The sequence below is a fragment of the Gossypium hirsutum genome, chromosome A04 (genome assembly GCF_007990345.1).
Source record: "Gossypium hirsutum isolate 1008001.06 chromosome A04, Gossypium_hirsutum_v2.1, whole genome shotgun sequence".
NCBI lineage: Eukaryota > Viridiplantae > Streptophyta > Magnoliopsida > Malvales > Malvaceae > Gossypium > Gossypium hirsutum.
Genome location: NC_053427.1, coordinates 88,477,793 through 88,493,137, shown reverse-complemented (window position 1 = coordinate 88,493,137; position 15,345 = coordinate 88,477,793). Strand labels below are relative to the sequence as shown.

Below are 15,345 nucleotides of genomic sequence, written 5' to 3'. Positions count from 1 at the left end.
TTAAAAAAAGATATGAACAGTTCTTTTAGTAAAGGTTTAGGTTTAAAAATTTTAATTAATTAAATTTTTAATTAAAAATCTATTTTCATCTCATTTAGAAATTCAAGTTGGCATTTAAAATTTAGTTGCACTGCCATGTAAGATTACCGTTAGAGAGATAACGGAACTTAACGGTAGAGTGGTCACTTCGTAACAAAATAGTAACATAAGTGACTAAAACGTAACATTTCAAACATAAGTGACTAAAATGTAACGTGAGACAAATAAAAATGACTATTTTTATAGATTACCCTATTTATTAATTAATAGTCCAACTAGTTTTAAGCTTTCCAGGCAAGTAGCATATGCGAATCCCATTTGCATATTATAATATAAGATGAGATCAAATGGAACACTCATTAACCTAATTAATTAATTCGTATTTTAAAATGACTTTGACTTTTTTATATTATTTAATGATACTTGAACTATTGTATAACAACGTAAATGTTATGTTTAAATTTATATTTATTTCTGATTTTAGTTTTATCTATTTAAATTTAGATATATTTTAATTATTAAGTTGATTGTATTTATAATTACAATTTTGATTATTGATTATTTCAATGCATTACGTCCATCCTTAATTTTTATTAACACAAAATCAATTTATAGTATTATATTTAGCTATAAATGAAAATAATTACATTCATATACCAAATTGATTTTTTAATCTTTCAATCAAAAATGATATCGTTGATGTGGGCTACATCAGTACATGATGATTGTATATTTTCGGAGGCTAATTGATGGGGACGACCTAAGGATTGTAGGTCAGGCAGAAAATTGGGGAGGGATAGGGATTGTGTTTGGGATCATCCTCCTACGGATTGGTTGAAATTTAACATGGCTAGAGTAGTTGTAGAGGAGGATGCGGGCTGTGGATAGGTGTTGAGGGACGAAAAGAGAGTGGTCTTAGCTCTTTTTTATGGTAAATGTGGTGCGTGTGGTTGAGCAAGCGATAGTAACGGCTATTAAAGTTGCAACAGAGGTTCTTATTAATTTGAGGTGGAAGGTAAATGTTTCTCTGATTGTAGAATTTGAATTGAGTAGTGTTTCTGGTTGACTGAAGTATAAACGTTTACGACCATGGTCAGTAAAAAATTATTTGCGGATATTGAAGGAGGATTGCAACATTTGTATTAATGATAATATGTTTATTAATGATTTGTATTAGTGTAGTCTTCTTGTTGTTATATATATTTTTTAGATTGTACTGCTGCTTTTACGGCTCTGCCAATCTTGAAAGTTTTCATTACTCCATTTTACAATTGACTGATTTAAAAAGCAAAAACAAATTGCAATACTTTACTATACAATAATAAATATTATATAAGCAAATAGATTAAGCAAACTATAAACTTTCCTTTAATGCGCAAGTCAACTGGAAAACAGTAATTCTAGAACCAAGTTTCTCCAAAATATTTGAAAAATCACATCAAACAATTAATATAAGATGAGATAAAATGGAACAATTAATCATTAACCAATTAATTATTTGGTGATGTCAACTTTGACCCCAAAACAATTAATGAACTTATTTAATAGTATTTAAAAAAAAGTTGACTTTTAAAAAAATTTATAAAATAAAGAGAGACAAATAGAATAAAGAACAAATAAAATATGAAAGCAATAAAGAATATACTGTATTGATCAAAGGGATAATTTATAATACTTCATCGGAGTCTCTATTTATAGGCATAAGAAGTATAAAAGAAGTAGATATCTAATTCTAATAACTATTAAAATTTAAAATATATCAAAACTTTATCTTGATCATGATGGACATCCGCTTAATAATATATTCATAACACTACCTCTTGAATGTCTATTGGTAGATAATGTGTCTCGTTAAAACCTTATTAGAAAAAACCTTGTGGGATAAAAAAAACTAATAAGGAAAAAGAGTACACAATCTTCTATTACAAGTTGTCTCGTTAAAAACCTTTACTAGAAAAATCTAATGAGACAAAACCTTGATTAAAGGAAAATAGTACAACTTGTTTTTTGAATCCCCTGATTGCAACATTACATTACTAGTAATGTAAGAAAATGGAAGAAAATGGACAAAACCTAAGTAGGAGTTTTTTATGGTGAAATTTGGTCCGAAGGAAACTGCAAAGAAGGAGAAGAATGAAGGAAACTGCAATTGGAAGAATATTGTAATCAATGATAAAGTAATATCCTCACAGTATAGTAGTCAAAATAGTCCAATTGTAGAACCAAAAAAAAAAAAAAAGGTAGTGCAGATAAGATATGAAAAAATGGCAAGCCTGTGAGAAGGTTTTAAGACTACATAACTCTCTGTGCTGAAAGTAATCACTATTGCAACCGTTGCATAGCCAAGGAGCTCATAAACAGATCTTGAGTTCTATATGAAACTGTTTCACACCAAAATTTAAATTGATATAATAGATTATCCAGCACCCCAAAGTGGATGAAGAGAGTAGAAACAGAGAATCTTTGAAACTGTTCCACGATAACCTTGCCTGGCTGCCATAAGAAGAGGTGTCATCTCCCTCTTTGTTTCACCTTCATAGGTAGCTGATACATCCCTTTTTAACAGTTCTTCCACAATTGAGAATCTTCGACCTAAGTGTGCGGCATCTAACTTAAATTTTAGCTATTTTTGTTCTTATATTTTTCTCTAAACATTTAACTTAAATTTAATTTCCGCACGCAATAATGAGTCTAGTAGTTCAGTGGCAATGATCATCTCTGTGTCGCCTATGTGGATAAGTTTTAATTAAATTAAATTAAATTTTCGTTAAAAATCTGATGAGTTACTAGTGGGACGGGATTTGTTTTGTTTTATTTTGAAGAGAAATTTTAATTAATTAAAAATTTCCCACATTTCCCACCCTCTTGTTCACGTTTTTCTTTCCTTTCTTCTCTTATCTGGCAGTTGTTTTTTTTTCTTCTTGTTCTTTAATTATTCGAATATTATTTGTTTTTGTGCCTGGGATTTTCTTTGAAACAAAATGCTTGGGCTGGTCCTGATCATTGGAAATATAGGAAAAAAAACTATAGATGAATCATGGGTGCAGTGTAATGGTGATGATCCATAATTGTCTTGGGAAGAGCAAAGTGAATTTGGTGGTTTTAACAATGAAATTTGCCATGGCGATGTTGATGAGTCTGGCACATTTGTTTCTTAGCCTGGTCAGGTTAGTAAAATTGAAGTTGAGTATGATAAGACTTCTAAATAAGTCGATGCTCAGTATTTGAAAGAAACTCTTTGGGGCCATATGCAACAATCTTGAGATATATCATTTTAGGTGAAATTAAGAGATTTGAAACTCCCCTTCTGTAATTTAGGTGTTAGGAATTGTTCTGGTCGTTTGCGCTTTGGAAATCTGGAGGTTGAATTCGTCTCAGAAAATATTTAGTTGTGTGATTTTAATCCAAAACGTCAATTGAAACTTAAAAAAAACTCAAAAACAGAGGTTGTTTTCGAAACTGTTCAATATCATACGGTCTAGGTTATTTGGGCTGTGTGGGCTATTTTTTTGAAATTTTCATGACATCTGTTGATATGTGTCTATACGTGCTGTGAGTAAAGTATGTGAAAAATATGTTTATATTCTGTGTTCTGATAATTCTGAAAGTATGATTATGTATGATAAGCATAATTTGGATTAATAAATTCTATGTAAGTTATTATCTTGATGATATTTACATAAGCATGTCATATTTTTTATTCGTTACGACTGAATGTTAGCATGTGCATTGGGTTGGGTTTTGATATGATGGAGGAAGTGTTTGTGGCAGTATACTACATATTTTGGTGGTTAAATCACAATATTTGCCTGACAACTCAGCTGCACCATTATGAGTACGTGGCATATCACCACAACCTGGTGTGATTGGATGGATGGACTCTTGTAGCCCTAATTGGTGTGATTGGTTGGACAGAGTTTGTATGTACCGGATTAGGGTAGAATCTGTGTCTGTATTTGTATCTGATTAAGAACACACATTTGATTCCGTATAAGAGATTGTATTTGAGATTATGATTCTAAAATTAAGAAAATTTTGTTCTAATATATGATTATGAAATATGACATTCTGATCTGTTATAGGTTTTTGGTAATATGATATGTCGATTATGATATATGATATACTCCGATATGTTATATGATACGATTCTGATTTGTTAAACGATATGGGTTCGATATGTCATGTAATATGAAAATTCTAATTTGATTGTTCGTGTTTGCATGCTTCTTAAGGAAAAATTCTGTTTGTGATCCGAGTCACACACTGGGCTTCTAGCTCACTCATTTATCTTATACGTTTCAGGTGTACTTCCAACTTAACACTTGGCGGCGACTTCGGAGCTCGGTTCACACATTTGGTATAAATTGATTTGTTTTTTTTTTTTTAATTTCAGACTTTTGGTTTTGGTATTTGTTTTCGCGGACGTTTTATTTAAAACTCGTAAACACACCTAAGACAACATAACTAATGAATCTTATGTTTTTAAGAGATAAGAATTTTAAAAGTATTTTTCCGTTGTAAAGTTTAGAATTTAATTACTACTTTTTACAATTCAATTGGTTAAACATTTAGGATTCTTTTATAAAATTAATAAAACAATATTTTCATCTAAGTGCTAACATGCGTTCTTGTGAAAACTTGTATTTTTCATAAATTAAATAACTTTATTACTTTGAAATTAAAACTGAGTTTCTTTTTACAAATTTTTTTACGAGCATTGTAACTTCCATAATCTGATATTAACGTCTATATCGAATTTGATTAGTTACAATACTCAGCATGCCACCGTCTCCTCTCCTAGCTGCTATGTAAAATGGAGTCTCCTGTTTTCTATTGACAGAACACAGAAAATTAGGGTTTTCAAACTCCAACTATGCTTTCATCACTTCAACATTGCCACACCGTGCTGCTTCATGTAAAGCTGTGTTGGATTCCTGATCCCTAGTCCTCAGAATCTCCCTCACTTTATTTAAATGATCCATTCCCAGCTTCTCTAAACCTCCATCTCTAGCGTTTGCGCAAGAGTTGATTAGAAATTCCACAATAACAGAATGTCCATACCTTGCTGCAACGTGCAAAGGAGTTTGACCTTTAGCATTCGTTTGGAATAGCAGTGACGGACACTTCCGGAGAATATTTTTGATAAAATCTGATCTCTTTTCTGTTTTTATCATGGTAAAGAAAATACTCGAAGTCGGAGGAATAATACACATGGTACGGGGAAGAATTTGATTATTTAGAGAAATCTTTTAAAAAGCAAGGCAGCATCCTCCTTGGTTGCCAAGTTCAGGAGGAGCACGTTGTCATGGTTTGGGGTCTTTAGCGACTCAAGTTCAAGCTGGTTATTATTGAATACTTCAATATTGCCTTCTGATGCTGCCTTATACAGCGAAGCATCCATGCGAGTGACGTTCTCTTCAGGCTCCTCAGGTTCCATTTCTTGTTGATCTATTTCTTCCTGGATAACACCAAACAAAGTTTAATTAATTAGCTTGAAACATTCCAAGCTCAAGAAAAAAGTACTGCAAAATCAGAAATATACCAAATGCCATACCAGTTAGTAACTTGCCTGCATATCCTCCAATCAACTCACCTACAAAACGTGCAGCAATACGTGCAGAGAACAATGAAGCAAAACGTGCAGCAATGCTGAGAAATCTAATCTCAACTAGATTTCAGCAAGAAAAACACATTACATGAAGTGATCGCATGCATTACCAAATAAAACTAAACCCTTAACTTTACTTGCACATAAGTTCATCATAAACAAAACTTATAAATATTTTTTTTATTTTTAAAATTTTTAAAAATTAAGATTAATTGACAAAATATGTAAAGTTAAGAGCTAAATTTTTCTTTTTAAAATTAGGATTAAATTAATAAAATTTACAAACATTAAAAAGTTAACTTTATTATTATTCCAATAAAAATATTAAAATATTAAATTTAGATAAATAATTAAAATAAAAAAATTAAATCTAAATGACGAAATAGAAAGCAAAGTTGCATTATTAAATTCTAATTATGAAGGCACAGAGTGAGTTTTAAAATCAGTCCACCTTTCAAGAAAAAAAATGTTCCAAATATTTATTAATTAATAGTACAACTAATTTTAAGCTTTCAAAGGCAAGCAGCACATGCCTTTCCCATATGCATATTATAATATAAGATAATTATAGATTATATCACAATTATACATTTGTAGTAACAATTTAATTGTAGTATAATTTAACTCGACACAACTATAATAGTGATGAAATTCAACAACTATTGTGCCACATATAAAATTTGTCACAAATAATAATTTGTGATGAAATTTTTTATTATCACCACATCATCTTCACGAAATAATAATTTCAACATCTCCCAATGGATGTCATTGATGTATTAAAATATTTAAATAATTGAAAAATGAACAACATTTTTCGTAAGAAAACATTTATCTACAACAGCTATGTCAACACCAGTACTCCACCTGCTGCTACACCCACTGTCACACTTGACGATATTTACCACACTCAGCAGCGGCATTCAGAGCAAATCGGCCAGTTACAGCAACAGCAGGACCGCATTGAGGCCTATCTACAACAGCTATGTCAACACTTTAATAATTTGACACCAGATTGCATTGCTGTTCCTGAGCGATCCTGATATTTCGCACGATGCTAATCTCTGATACTGTCGTTTTAGTTATTTTTATTATTTTATCTTATTTTTCTGGATTTTTCTCCTTTTGGTCGACTTTATTGTTATTTTGACTGCGTTCCCGTTCGTTTTGTTATTTTCATTTTTATTTTCTTCTGTCTTCAAGGATAATTGTATTTAACATTGGATCTTCAATCACTCAAGTTTTCACTTTTTCTACACAAGTACCCCAATTCAAGACAGTTTCAGTTGTTAGTAATATAGATCTAATTTAATTTACCTCCAGGCAAGACTGCAATTGGTTGTAAATGGGTTTATCGAGTGAAACATAGAGCCGATGGTTCTATTGAACGTTACAAGGCTCGTCTAGTTGCAAAGGGGTTCACACAAACCGAGGGTGTCGATTATTTTGATACTTTTTCCCCTGTCGCCAAGATCACTACTGTTCGCTTGTTACTTGCTATTGCTGCTTCTAAGAATTGGTATTTGCACCAACTTGATGTTAACAATGCTTTTTTGCGTGGTGATTTGAGTGAAGAGGTTTATATGCTTTTACCTCCTGGTTTTACTCCATCATCTCCTAATAAGGTTTGCAAGTTACGGAAATCCTTATATGGTCTAAAGCAAGCAAGTAGACAGTGGTTCTCTAAGCTCACTTCTGCTCTTACTTCTCTTGGTTATGCTCAATCCAGTTCTGATTTCTCCTTGTTCGTTAAAAGGATGTTGTTTCCTTCACTGCATTACTGGTTTATGTCGATGATGTCACCTTGGCTGGTGATAACTTGGATGAAATAGCAAGAGTTAAAGCTTTTTTGGATTTTACATTTAAAATCAAAGACTTAGGTGATTTAAAATACTTTCTTGGACTTGAGGTTGCTCGAAGCTCTGCTGGTATTCACCTTTGTCAACGAAAATATGCTTTAGACATATTGTCCGATTTTGGTTTCTTAGATTGCAAACCTGTTAAGACTCCAATGGCTACAAAAATCCCTCGAGATGCTTATGCGGAATTACTTCCTGATAATACTCTTTTCAGGAAGCTTATTGGCCGACTATTATATCTGGTTTCTACTAGACCTGATATTGCTTTTGCTATTCAGCAATTGAGTCAATTCTTGGACCAGCCTACAGTCACTCATCTGCAAGCTGCTCACCGTGTTCTTCGTTACTTGAACGGCTGCCCTGCTTCTGGTCTCTTCTTTTCTGCCACTTCATCACCTTTTCTGACTGGGCTGGTTGTCCTGTGACCCGACGGTCTGTGACTGGTTATTGCCTGTTTTATGGTGACTTCCTTATTAGTTGGAAGGCCAAGAAGCAAACCACTGTGTCTCGTTCTTCCTCAGAAGCAGAATATCGAGCACTTGGCTCTACTGCTTGTGAAATTCAGTGGCTTCGATCTCTTTTGCGTGATTTGCACCTGCCTGATAACAACTCTGCTCTTCAGCTTGCTGCAAATCCCACATTTCATGAACGTTCTAAACACATCAAAATTGACTGTCATCTCGTTCGTGAGAAGGTGCAATCCGGTGTTATTAAACTGCTCCCTTGCTCCTCCAAAGATCAACTAGCTGATATTTTTACCAAGGCTCTTGCTGCTGTTCCTTTTCAGATCATGTTGTCCAAGCTGGGATTGCTTTCTATACACTCTTCAGCTTGAGGGGGGCTGTTAGTAATATAGATCTAATTTAACTGTTAGTTAGTTAGCAGTTAGTTTGTTACACTTTAGTTCTCAATTTTGTTATATCTCTTTTCTGCTATAAGTTGTATATAACTAGGCGTTTGTATGGTGAATAAAGATTGAGCAATTCACTTATATTCCTTTTCTACATCAGTTCCTCATTTAATTAATTTGTGCTATTTCTTGTACACATCTTAAGCGTGGGGAGTGTACGCTTTCATTTGAATTAGTCCCTGAATTTTTGTTGGCATGTTGTCTTAAGCAATTATCTTAAATTTTGCATGAAAATTAATTTTTTTTTTAAATTTAGAGTTTTTGTTGATTTTTCTATGTGATGATATGTAGATACATATGCATTTTTTTTTATATACTTTAATGCATGAAAGAGTCAATATCTTAAAAAAATTTTATCGTAGGTTTTTTCCCTGATTTTAATAATTATTTGAAATTGTTTGACATCAAAACTATATTTTTTTTGTGACCTTTTGAGTCTATAGAGCATCCACCCATTCATGTTCATTTTATTTTTGGTTTTGAGTGTATTGACTAGGTTTGTTATTCTAGAATTTACTTTTGTTATGCATGTCAAGATTGTATTAATGAATTGAAATACTGAGATGATAGAGACACTTAAGATGAATAGCCTACCCATTTCGTTGCCCACTAATAAACCCCTTTTAGCCTAATCCCATCCATTTTAACCCTTAAACCCCATTAATATTGTGAATTACCCTTTTTTTTATTGCTTCCCTTTAAGCCTAATCCCATCCATTTTAACCCTTAAACCCCATTAATATTGTGAATTACCCTTTTTTTTATTGCTTCCCTTTAGTTGAGATTAGATTTTTGGTAAGTTTCTTAAATACGTTTGATCATTCGTTTATTGCTTCCCTTTAGTTGAGATTAGATTTTTGGTAAGTTTCTTAAATACGTTTGATCATTCGTATTGCTGAATTTTTCATTGTGAAAAAAAATTCTTCGGGCTATCTTATTCAATTGAGACGTCAATACTCATGTTATAAGCCTCATTATCTTTTTTTTTTAGCTTAAATCATCACCATCATATTTTGTATAAAAGCTCACTTCAATACTTTGATTCACTTTAATGTTAATTTTTTGCAATTTTCAACTCTCGACTATATTCACCTTTTATACCTTTCATACCCTTAATCTAAGCCTCATGATAAACCATAATATATACATATTTTTATCCCACATTTGGCACATTTATGGATGAATTATCATTGAATTTGTGGAGTTTGATGCTCCTAATACCTTAATTTCATGTTTTATACTTAGGTGAGCATAGGAAAGTAAAAAGAACGAGAAACGGGCCAAAAACGGAGAAAATGGGCCAAGGCTAGAAATCAACACGGCCTGGACTTCCTCACACGGGTGCACCACACGCCCGTGTGAATTTAACAGTCTTGAACACGGCCTAAGCCACCTCACACGGGCATGTCCCTGTCGTAACTTGTTTTAATTACACGCGGAAAAGGTTACTTGGGGCCTAATAAAGGTATTCCAGAGTCTATATAAACACCCTAGAAGAGGGTTAAAAGACACACAGAGTAGAAGGCAAGGACTTACTCGAAGAAAGCCGATTGATCCATCTCAGAAGCCGAAATCTCATTGAAGACTGAAGATTTCCCTTCAATTTCCTTCAAGGGTTTTCGGTGTTTCTTTATGTTTTGTTATTTTCCTTACTTTGAGATGTTTCTTTTATAAACATGAACTAAATCCCTCAAATACCTGAGGGAGATGAAACCTAAGACAGATCTTGTTATTATTTTCTAAATTATATGATAAATACTTGGTTTGTTCTTAATTGTGTTTTTAATTATTGTGTTAATATTCTAGGGTATTAATTCAATTTGAATGTGCTTATTTAGTGGAGCAAAAGTTCCTGTTTACGAGTAGATCCAACACAATTAAGCGGAGTTGATCATAATCCTAGACATAGGACGACGTAAATCTATCGGATTAGAGTCAAATCTAATAAGGGAATCCATAGATCGAGTTAATGCAACACTAAAGGTTTTAATTAGAAAGAAATTTCAATTAATCAACCTAGGATTAGATGTTTTTAGTCTCGACGGAGATAATAACATAAATTAGGGATTCCTACGGATCAAGTCAAGTGAATAAATTGTCCAATTCAGAGTTAAATAACAAGTGAAGTCTAGGTGGATTCTTCCTTGGATATTGCCTTAATCAATCAGTTTTCCCAAAAGTATTTCCCCAATTTACTCTCTGTGCATTCTAGCTTAGTTTAATAATTAGTTTCATTAAAGTTAATTCTCTTTTTTTAGGCTAGATAATAAAAAGGAAGTTAATACTAGTACTTTTAGTTCATTTGGGTTCGACATTCCTGTCTTGCCACTAAACTATACTACTGTTCGATAGGTGCGCTTGCCTTATTCATGATAATAGTTAGTTTCTAGGTACGATTATAAAATATTAAAACTTATCACGCACATCACCTCATTACATAGATTGTAAAGATTTCTTGATCTTTGTGTCATAACATATTTGTAGTGGTGGAAATTTGATACCTAAGCAAGTTTATGATAATAGCATTCATTATTTGACTATTGAGTGCATATTAATTAACCTTTAAACAGTTTGAGTGTTTTGAGCGAAATTTAGTGAGGATGATAAATCTAGTTGGTTTGAACTTCAAGTTATTATTAAGGTAGGGAAAGTTTTATGTTTTGAAATTATATATAGACTATCCTAAGCCATGACCAGTGAAAATAATGGGTGAAGGAATGTTAATTCGAATGTGAGTCGAGAACTTTGCTTGAGGACAAGCAAATGTTTAGGTGTGGGGGTATTTGATAAGTGTTGAAAGTAACATATTTTAGCATCATTCTTAGTGTATTTATGGGTGATTAAGTCGTGTTGATTGTGAATTATATACTCCTAATCTTTTAAATTCATACTTTGAAGCTTAATGGAGCACTTGGGAACAAATAGAGCGAGAAACAAGTGAAAATTAAAACATTGTAGAAGTTTGGAAGCTGCACACGAGTAACAGATTTTCACACAGTCAAACCACACGACCGTATGGGCTACATGGATGTGCAGCCAAGGCATGTAACTTTTAGGAAATGTGTATGATGATAGCCGGAAGTTTCGATTTTTAAGTTTTTGGCACTTTAAGAAGGCATAGATAAGGAAATAAAAAAGGGAAAACAACAACTGTCTTGGTTTATTACGAAAATTACCCAAAAAGAACAACATTGAAGTTGAATAGAGTTACATGTAGATATGAACTAATTTTCTAAATACTTAGGAGAGATGAACCTTAGGATAGATTCTATTATTTGGTTTCTAATTTTATGCAACAAAATCTTAGCTTCTTTGTTTTCGATTATAAATTCTAAATTGTTCTTGGGTTAATATTTCTAGGGTTTTAATCTATGTTTGATATGCATGAGTTTGAGGTTGAATAGACCTTTCTTGTGATTAAATCTTGTATAGTCAATAAAGTTACATGTAATCCTAGAAATAGGACGACATAATTTTACCGAGTTAGAGTTAAATCTAATAGGGAAATCCATAGAGTGAATTAATGCAATAATAAGGGTTTTAATTAGACAGAAATTTTAATTAATCAACCTAAAGTTAATTTTTTTTTATGCTCGAAAAAGATATTAGCATAAGTTAGGAATTTCAATTAAACTTAAAATTCTCATAATTTTGAATAATTCAACAAATTGATTTTTAATCATAATGGAAAATTATCTTTATTATTCTTTAATATTTAATAATTCTTACTTTAAACAAATTGTGGTTTTTTTTTACGTTTTTTGAAATTATATGCCTATAAACTAATAACTTTATATTAGTTTCAATTAAATGGAGATTGTTAACATCGATAAGTTAAAGATATCTAAAAGAAATTCAATTAATCTTTCTTCAAAGAGATAATATTGATACTAAAAATTGGAAGCAGATTGCAATACATGATAAAGTAATATTATCGTATTTATTTTTTAAATACGCAATAAAAAAATCGCCATTAGCCACAAAAAGAAACTAAGGCCAGGGTTGATGAGATATAAAATACTGTTAAGATCGTTGGATGGCTTTAAGATCACAAAACTGCCTGTGACGAAAGCAATTACCATCATCAATGTTGCAATGCCAAGTGTTTGAGCAACAGACTGCGTTCGATAAAAAACCGATCGACGCCAAAAACTAAATCCTGATAATATAGTATCCAAAATCCCGAAGTGGTTGGCGAGGACAATAACAGAGAGAATAAAGGCTATTGTATTTGTTGCAAAAAATGCTTTAAAGGCTGCCTTATCAAACAAAAGGGGAGTGCCTTGCTCTGACCCTTTGTCACTATTTAAACCACCAGGAACAGTTATTGCCGCTGCGAATGTGACGGTGGCTATAAGTGCTGCCACTACTAAATGAGCATTTATTGTCTTCTCCAAGCTTTCTGAAGAAACATTTCGTAATGGAAAGTGATGAACTGGTTCCTCCGCCACTTGATCATTCTCAATTTCTTCCAACAATTCTTTGATTTGCTTCTGCCATGCCACCCACATTAGCCCATCGTATTGTAAGTTTAATGAATATGTTAACTCAAAACTTAAATATTAATATTAAACCATAGTCATGGAAATGCAATATATATACACACCTGCTTATGATGCTGTGTCTCAGATATAAGTGCATTATAAACTTCTTGAGGTGTCATCCCAAAGTCACCTTTCAACTCCATTAGATTTCTGAGTGATCCATATGCAATCTCAATACCACCAAGCTTGAAAAGAGAACGCCCATATAGAGTGAAAGAGCCTCTAAAAGCCAAATAATGAAGTAAATTCAAACCTTTGTCGTCCACTTTTTCACAACAATCTGGACATAAAGAGATAATCTTTAAAACTGTTCTAACATCACCTTGCCTGGCTGCCATAAGAAGGGGTGTCATCCCCCTCTTACCATCACCTATATAGGCAGCTGATATATCCCTTTTTAACAGTTCTTCCACAACTGATATTCTAGAACCCAAGTGTGCAGCATAATGAAGAGCGGTGTGTCCATCTTCATCTCTTTCCTTCGTCAAATTCTCCTCCTCTAATATTACCCTTATTGCCTCTAAATCCAAGCAAAAAAAAAAGATGTCAATAGACCTGTTATTTATTTATTTCAAAAAAATTTTAAAAAAAATTGGAACTAAACAACATACCTGCATCTCCAGCCATAGCCGCTGCATGCAAAGCTGTTCTACCGTGGGGGCCGCCATGAGGCGTTGATCCGAATTCACGTAATAATAGAGTCAACAAGCGCCCAGATCCTCTCCTCCTAGCTGCTATGTAAAGTGGAGTCTCCTGTTTTTCGTTGGCAGAATACGGAAAATCAGGGTTTTTAAACTCCAACAATGCTTTCAGCACTTCAACATTGCCACACCGTGCTGCTTCATGTAAAACCGTGTTGGATTCCTTATCCCTAATCCTAAGCATCTCCCTCACTGCACTTCCTTGATCCGTTCCCTGCTCTAAATCTCCAGTTCTAGCTTCTGCGCAAGACTTGATTAGAAGTTTCACAATAGCAGAGTGTCCATTCTTTGCTGCATAGTGCAGAGGAGTTTGACCTTTAGCATTCGTTTGGAGTAGCAGTGACGGACACTTGCTGAGAATTTTTTTGATAAAATCTGATCTTTTTTCTCCTCTTATCCTAGTAATTAAATTAAGCAAAGATGAAGAGAAGCATCGATGTATTAAGGGATAGAATTTAATTAAGGGGTAGAATTTGATTATTGATAAAAATATGCTGAAAGGCCAGGCAGCATTCTCCTGGGTTGCCAAGTTAACATGGAGCACGTTGTCATGGGTTGGGGTCTTTAGCGACTCAAGTTGAAGCCTCTGCTTATTGAATTCTTCAATGTTGCCTTCTGCTGCTGCCTTATACAGCGAAGCATCCATGTTCTCTTCAAGCTCCTCAGATCCCATCTTTGTTGATATATTTCTTCCAGGAAAACACCCAACAAATTTTAATTAATTAGCTTGAAACATTCCAAGCTCAAGAAAAAAAAAATATTGCAAATTCAGAAATTTACCAAATGCCATACCAGTTAGTTACTTGCTTGCGAATACTACATTCAAGTCACCTACAGATGACAACTATATAAAAAGTCATACTTGAACACTTTAGTAATAGTAATATATAGGGTTAGAGGTCAGATCAACAAAGTAGGATCTTTTTATGGTGACAAGGGCCAATCTAGGGGGCTGCAGGTACCCGGGTCCCCCTAAAATGTAAAATTATTATTTAGGCCCTTGAAATTTTTTAAAATAGTAAAGGTTAAAATGTACTTTGGCCCCCCTAAAATTATAAAAATTCAATTTAATCCTTTAAAAATTATAAAGATTTAGACTATAAAAAATTAAAATTTCATCTGGCCCCTTACAAAATTGTTCTGGTGGTGAAATTTTGTTTTAAGAAAATTGCAAAGAAGTAAACAAACTGAAAAAAAAGAATGGAAGAAAATAGGGTCTACAGCTCTTCGTGGAAAAGTTAATTGAACACCCTAAACCCGGCTTAGAAGTTTAGACCTAATTCAGGATGCTACATCGATCACCGAAGTGATCGTGGGAAAATTTTACAAAACATGAGCATTCAATCCCTTATACTTGAAACAGAAAGGTTGCAGTTAAATTTAAATCTCAAACAAAATTGGAGTTATGTGAAAAGTCAAAACAAAACTAGTACCACAGTGTTTACAAAACCTGACAGTTCTAAATTCGATTAGTAATTAAAAATTGAAAATACAAGCTGATAATTTTATTTCCACCAAGACTGTCTGAGACCTCAGCTTACCGAGTCCACCAACAGAATTCTAAAATGTACATGAAAGGGAAATAGTAGGGGGTGAACTACTCGAGCTCAGTGTGAGTTCAAAACCAACTAACTACAAAATCAGAAATAGAAAGCCAGAAGCAGTTTAGAAACGGAACGTGCTT

The 15,345-nt window shown here is 33.1% G+C and overlaps 1 protein-coding gene across 2 annotated transcripts; it reads right to left on the bottom strand.

Annotated features, from left to right (window-relative positions):
- Positions 1-12,270: 12,270 nt before the first annotated feature.
- LOC107933353 (ankyrin-3) lies at positions 12,271-14,582 on the bottom strand. 2 transcript variants are annotated; one of them, XM_041111725.1, is made up of 4 exons: positions 14,454-14,582; positions 13,572-14,350; positions 13,023-13,480; positions 12,271-12,909 (listed from the first exon to the last, which is right to left on the bottom strand). In XM_041111725.1, exons 2-4 carry the CDS (start codon positions 14,332-14,334, stop codon positions 12,364-12,366), a joined length of 1,767 nt encoding a protein of 588 aa, XP_040967659.1. In that variant the 5' UTR covers positions 14,335-14,350; positions 14,454-14,582; the 3' UTR covers positions 12,271-12,363. The 2 variants fall into 2 exon arrangements, with proteins under 2 accessions (XP_040967659.1, XP_040967660.1); XM_041111726.1 differs by having other exon boundaries at positions 14,442-14,560.
- Positions 14,583-15,345: the final 763 nt, after the last annotated feature.

Bases quoted from the DNA above. Each gene is read 5' to 3' on its own strand.
- LOC107933353 (XM_041111725.1), bottom strand. From the start codon at position 14,334: ATGGGATCTGAGGAGCTTGAAGAGAACATGGATGCTTCGCTGTATAAG. The intron at 13,481-13,571 runs GTATGTTGTTTA...GCTTGGATTTAG, and splicing joins GGCTATGGCTGGAGATGCAG to AGGCAATAAGGGTAATATTA. The intron at 12,910-13,022 runs GTGTGTATATAT...GTGGCATGGCAG, and splicing joins AGACACAGCATCATAAGCAG to AAGCAAATCAAAGAATTGTT.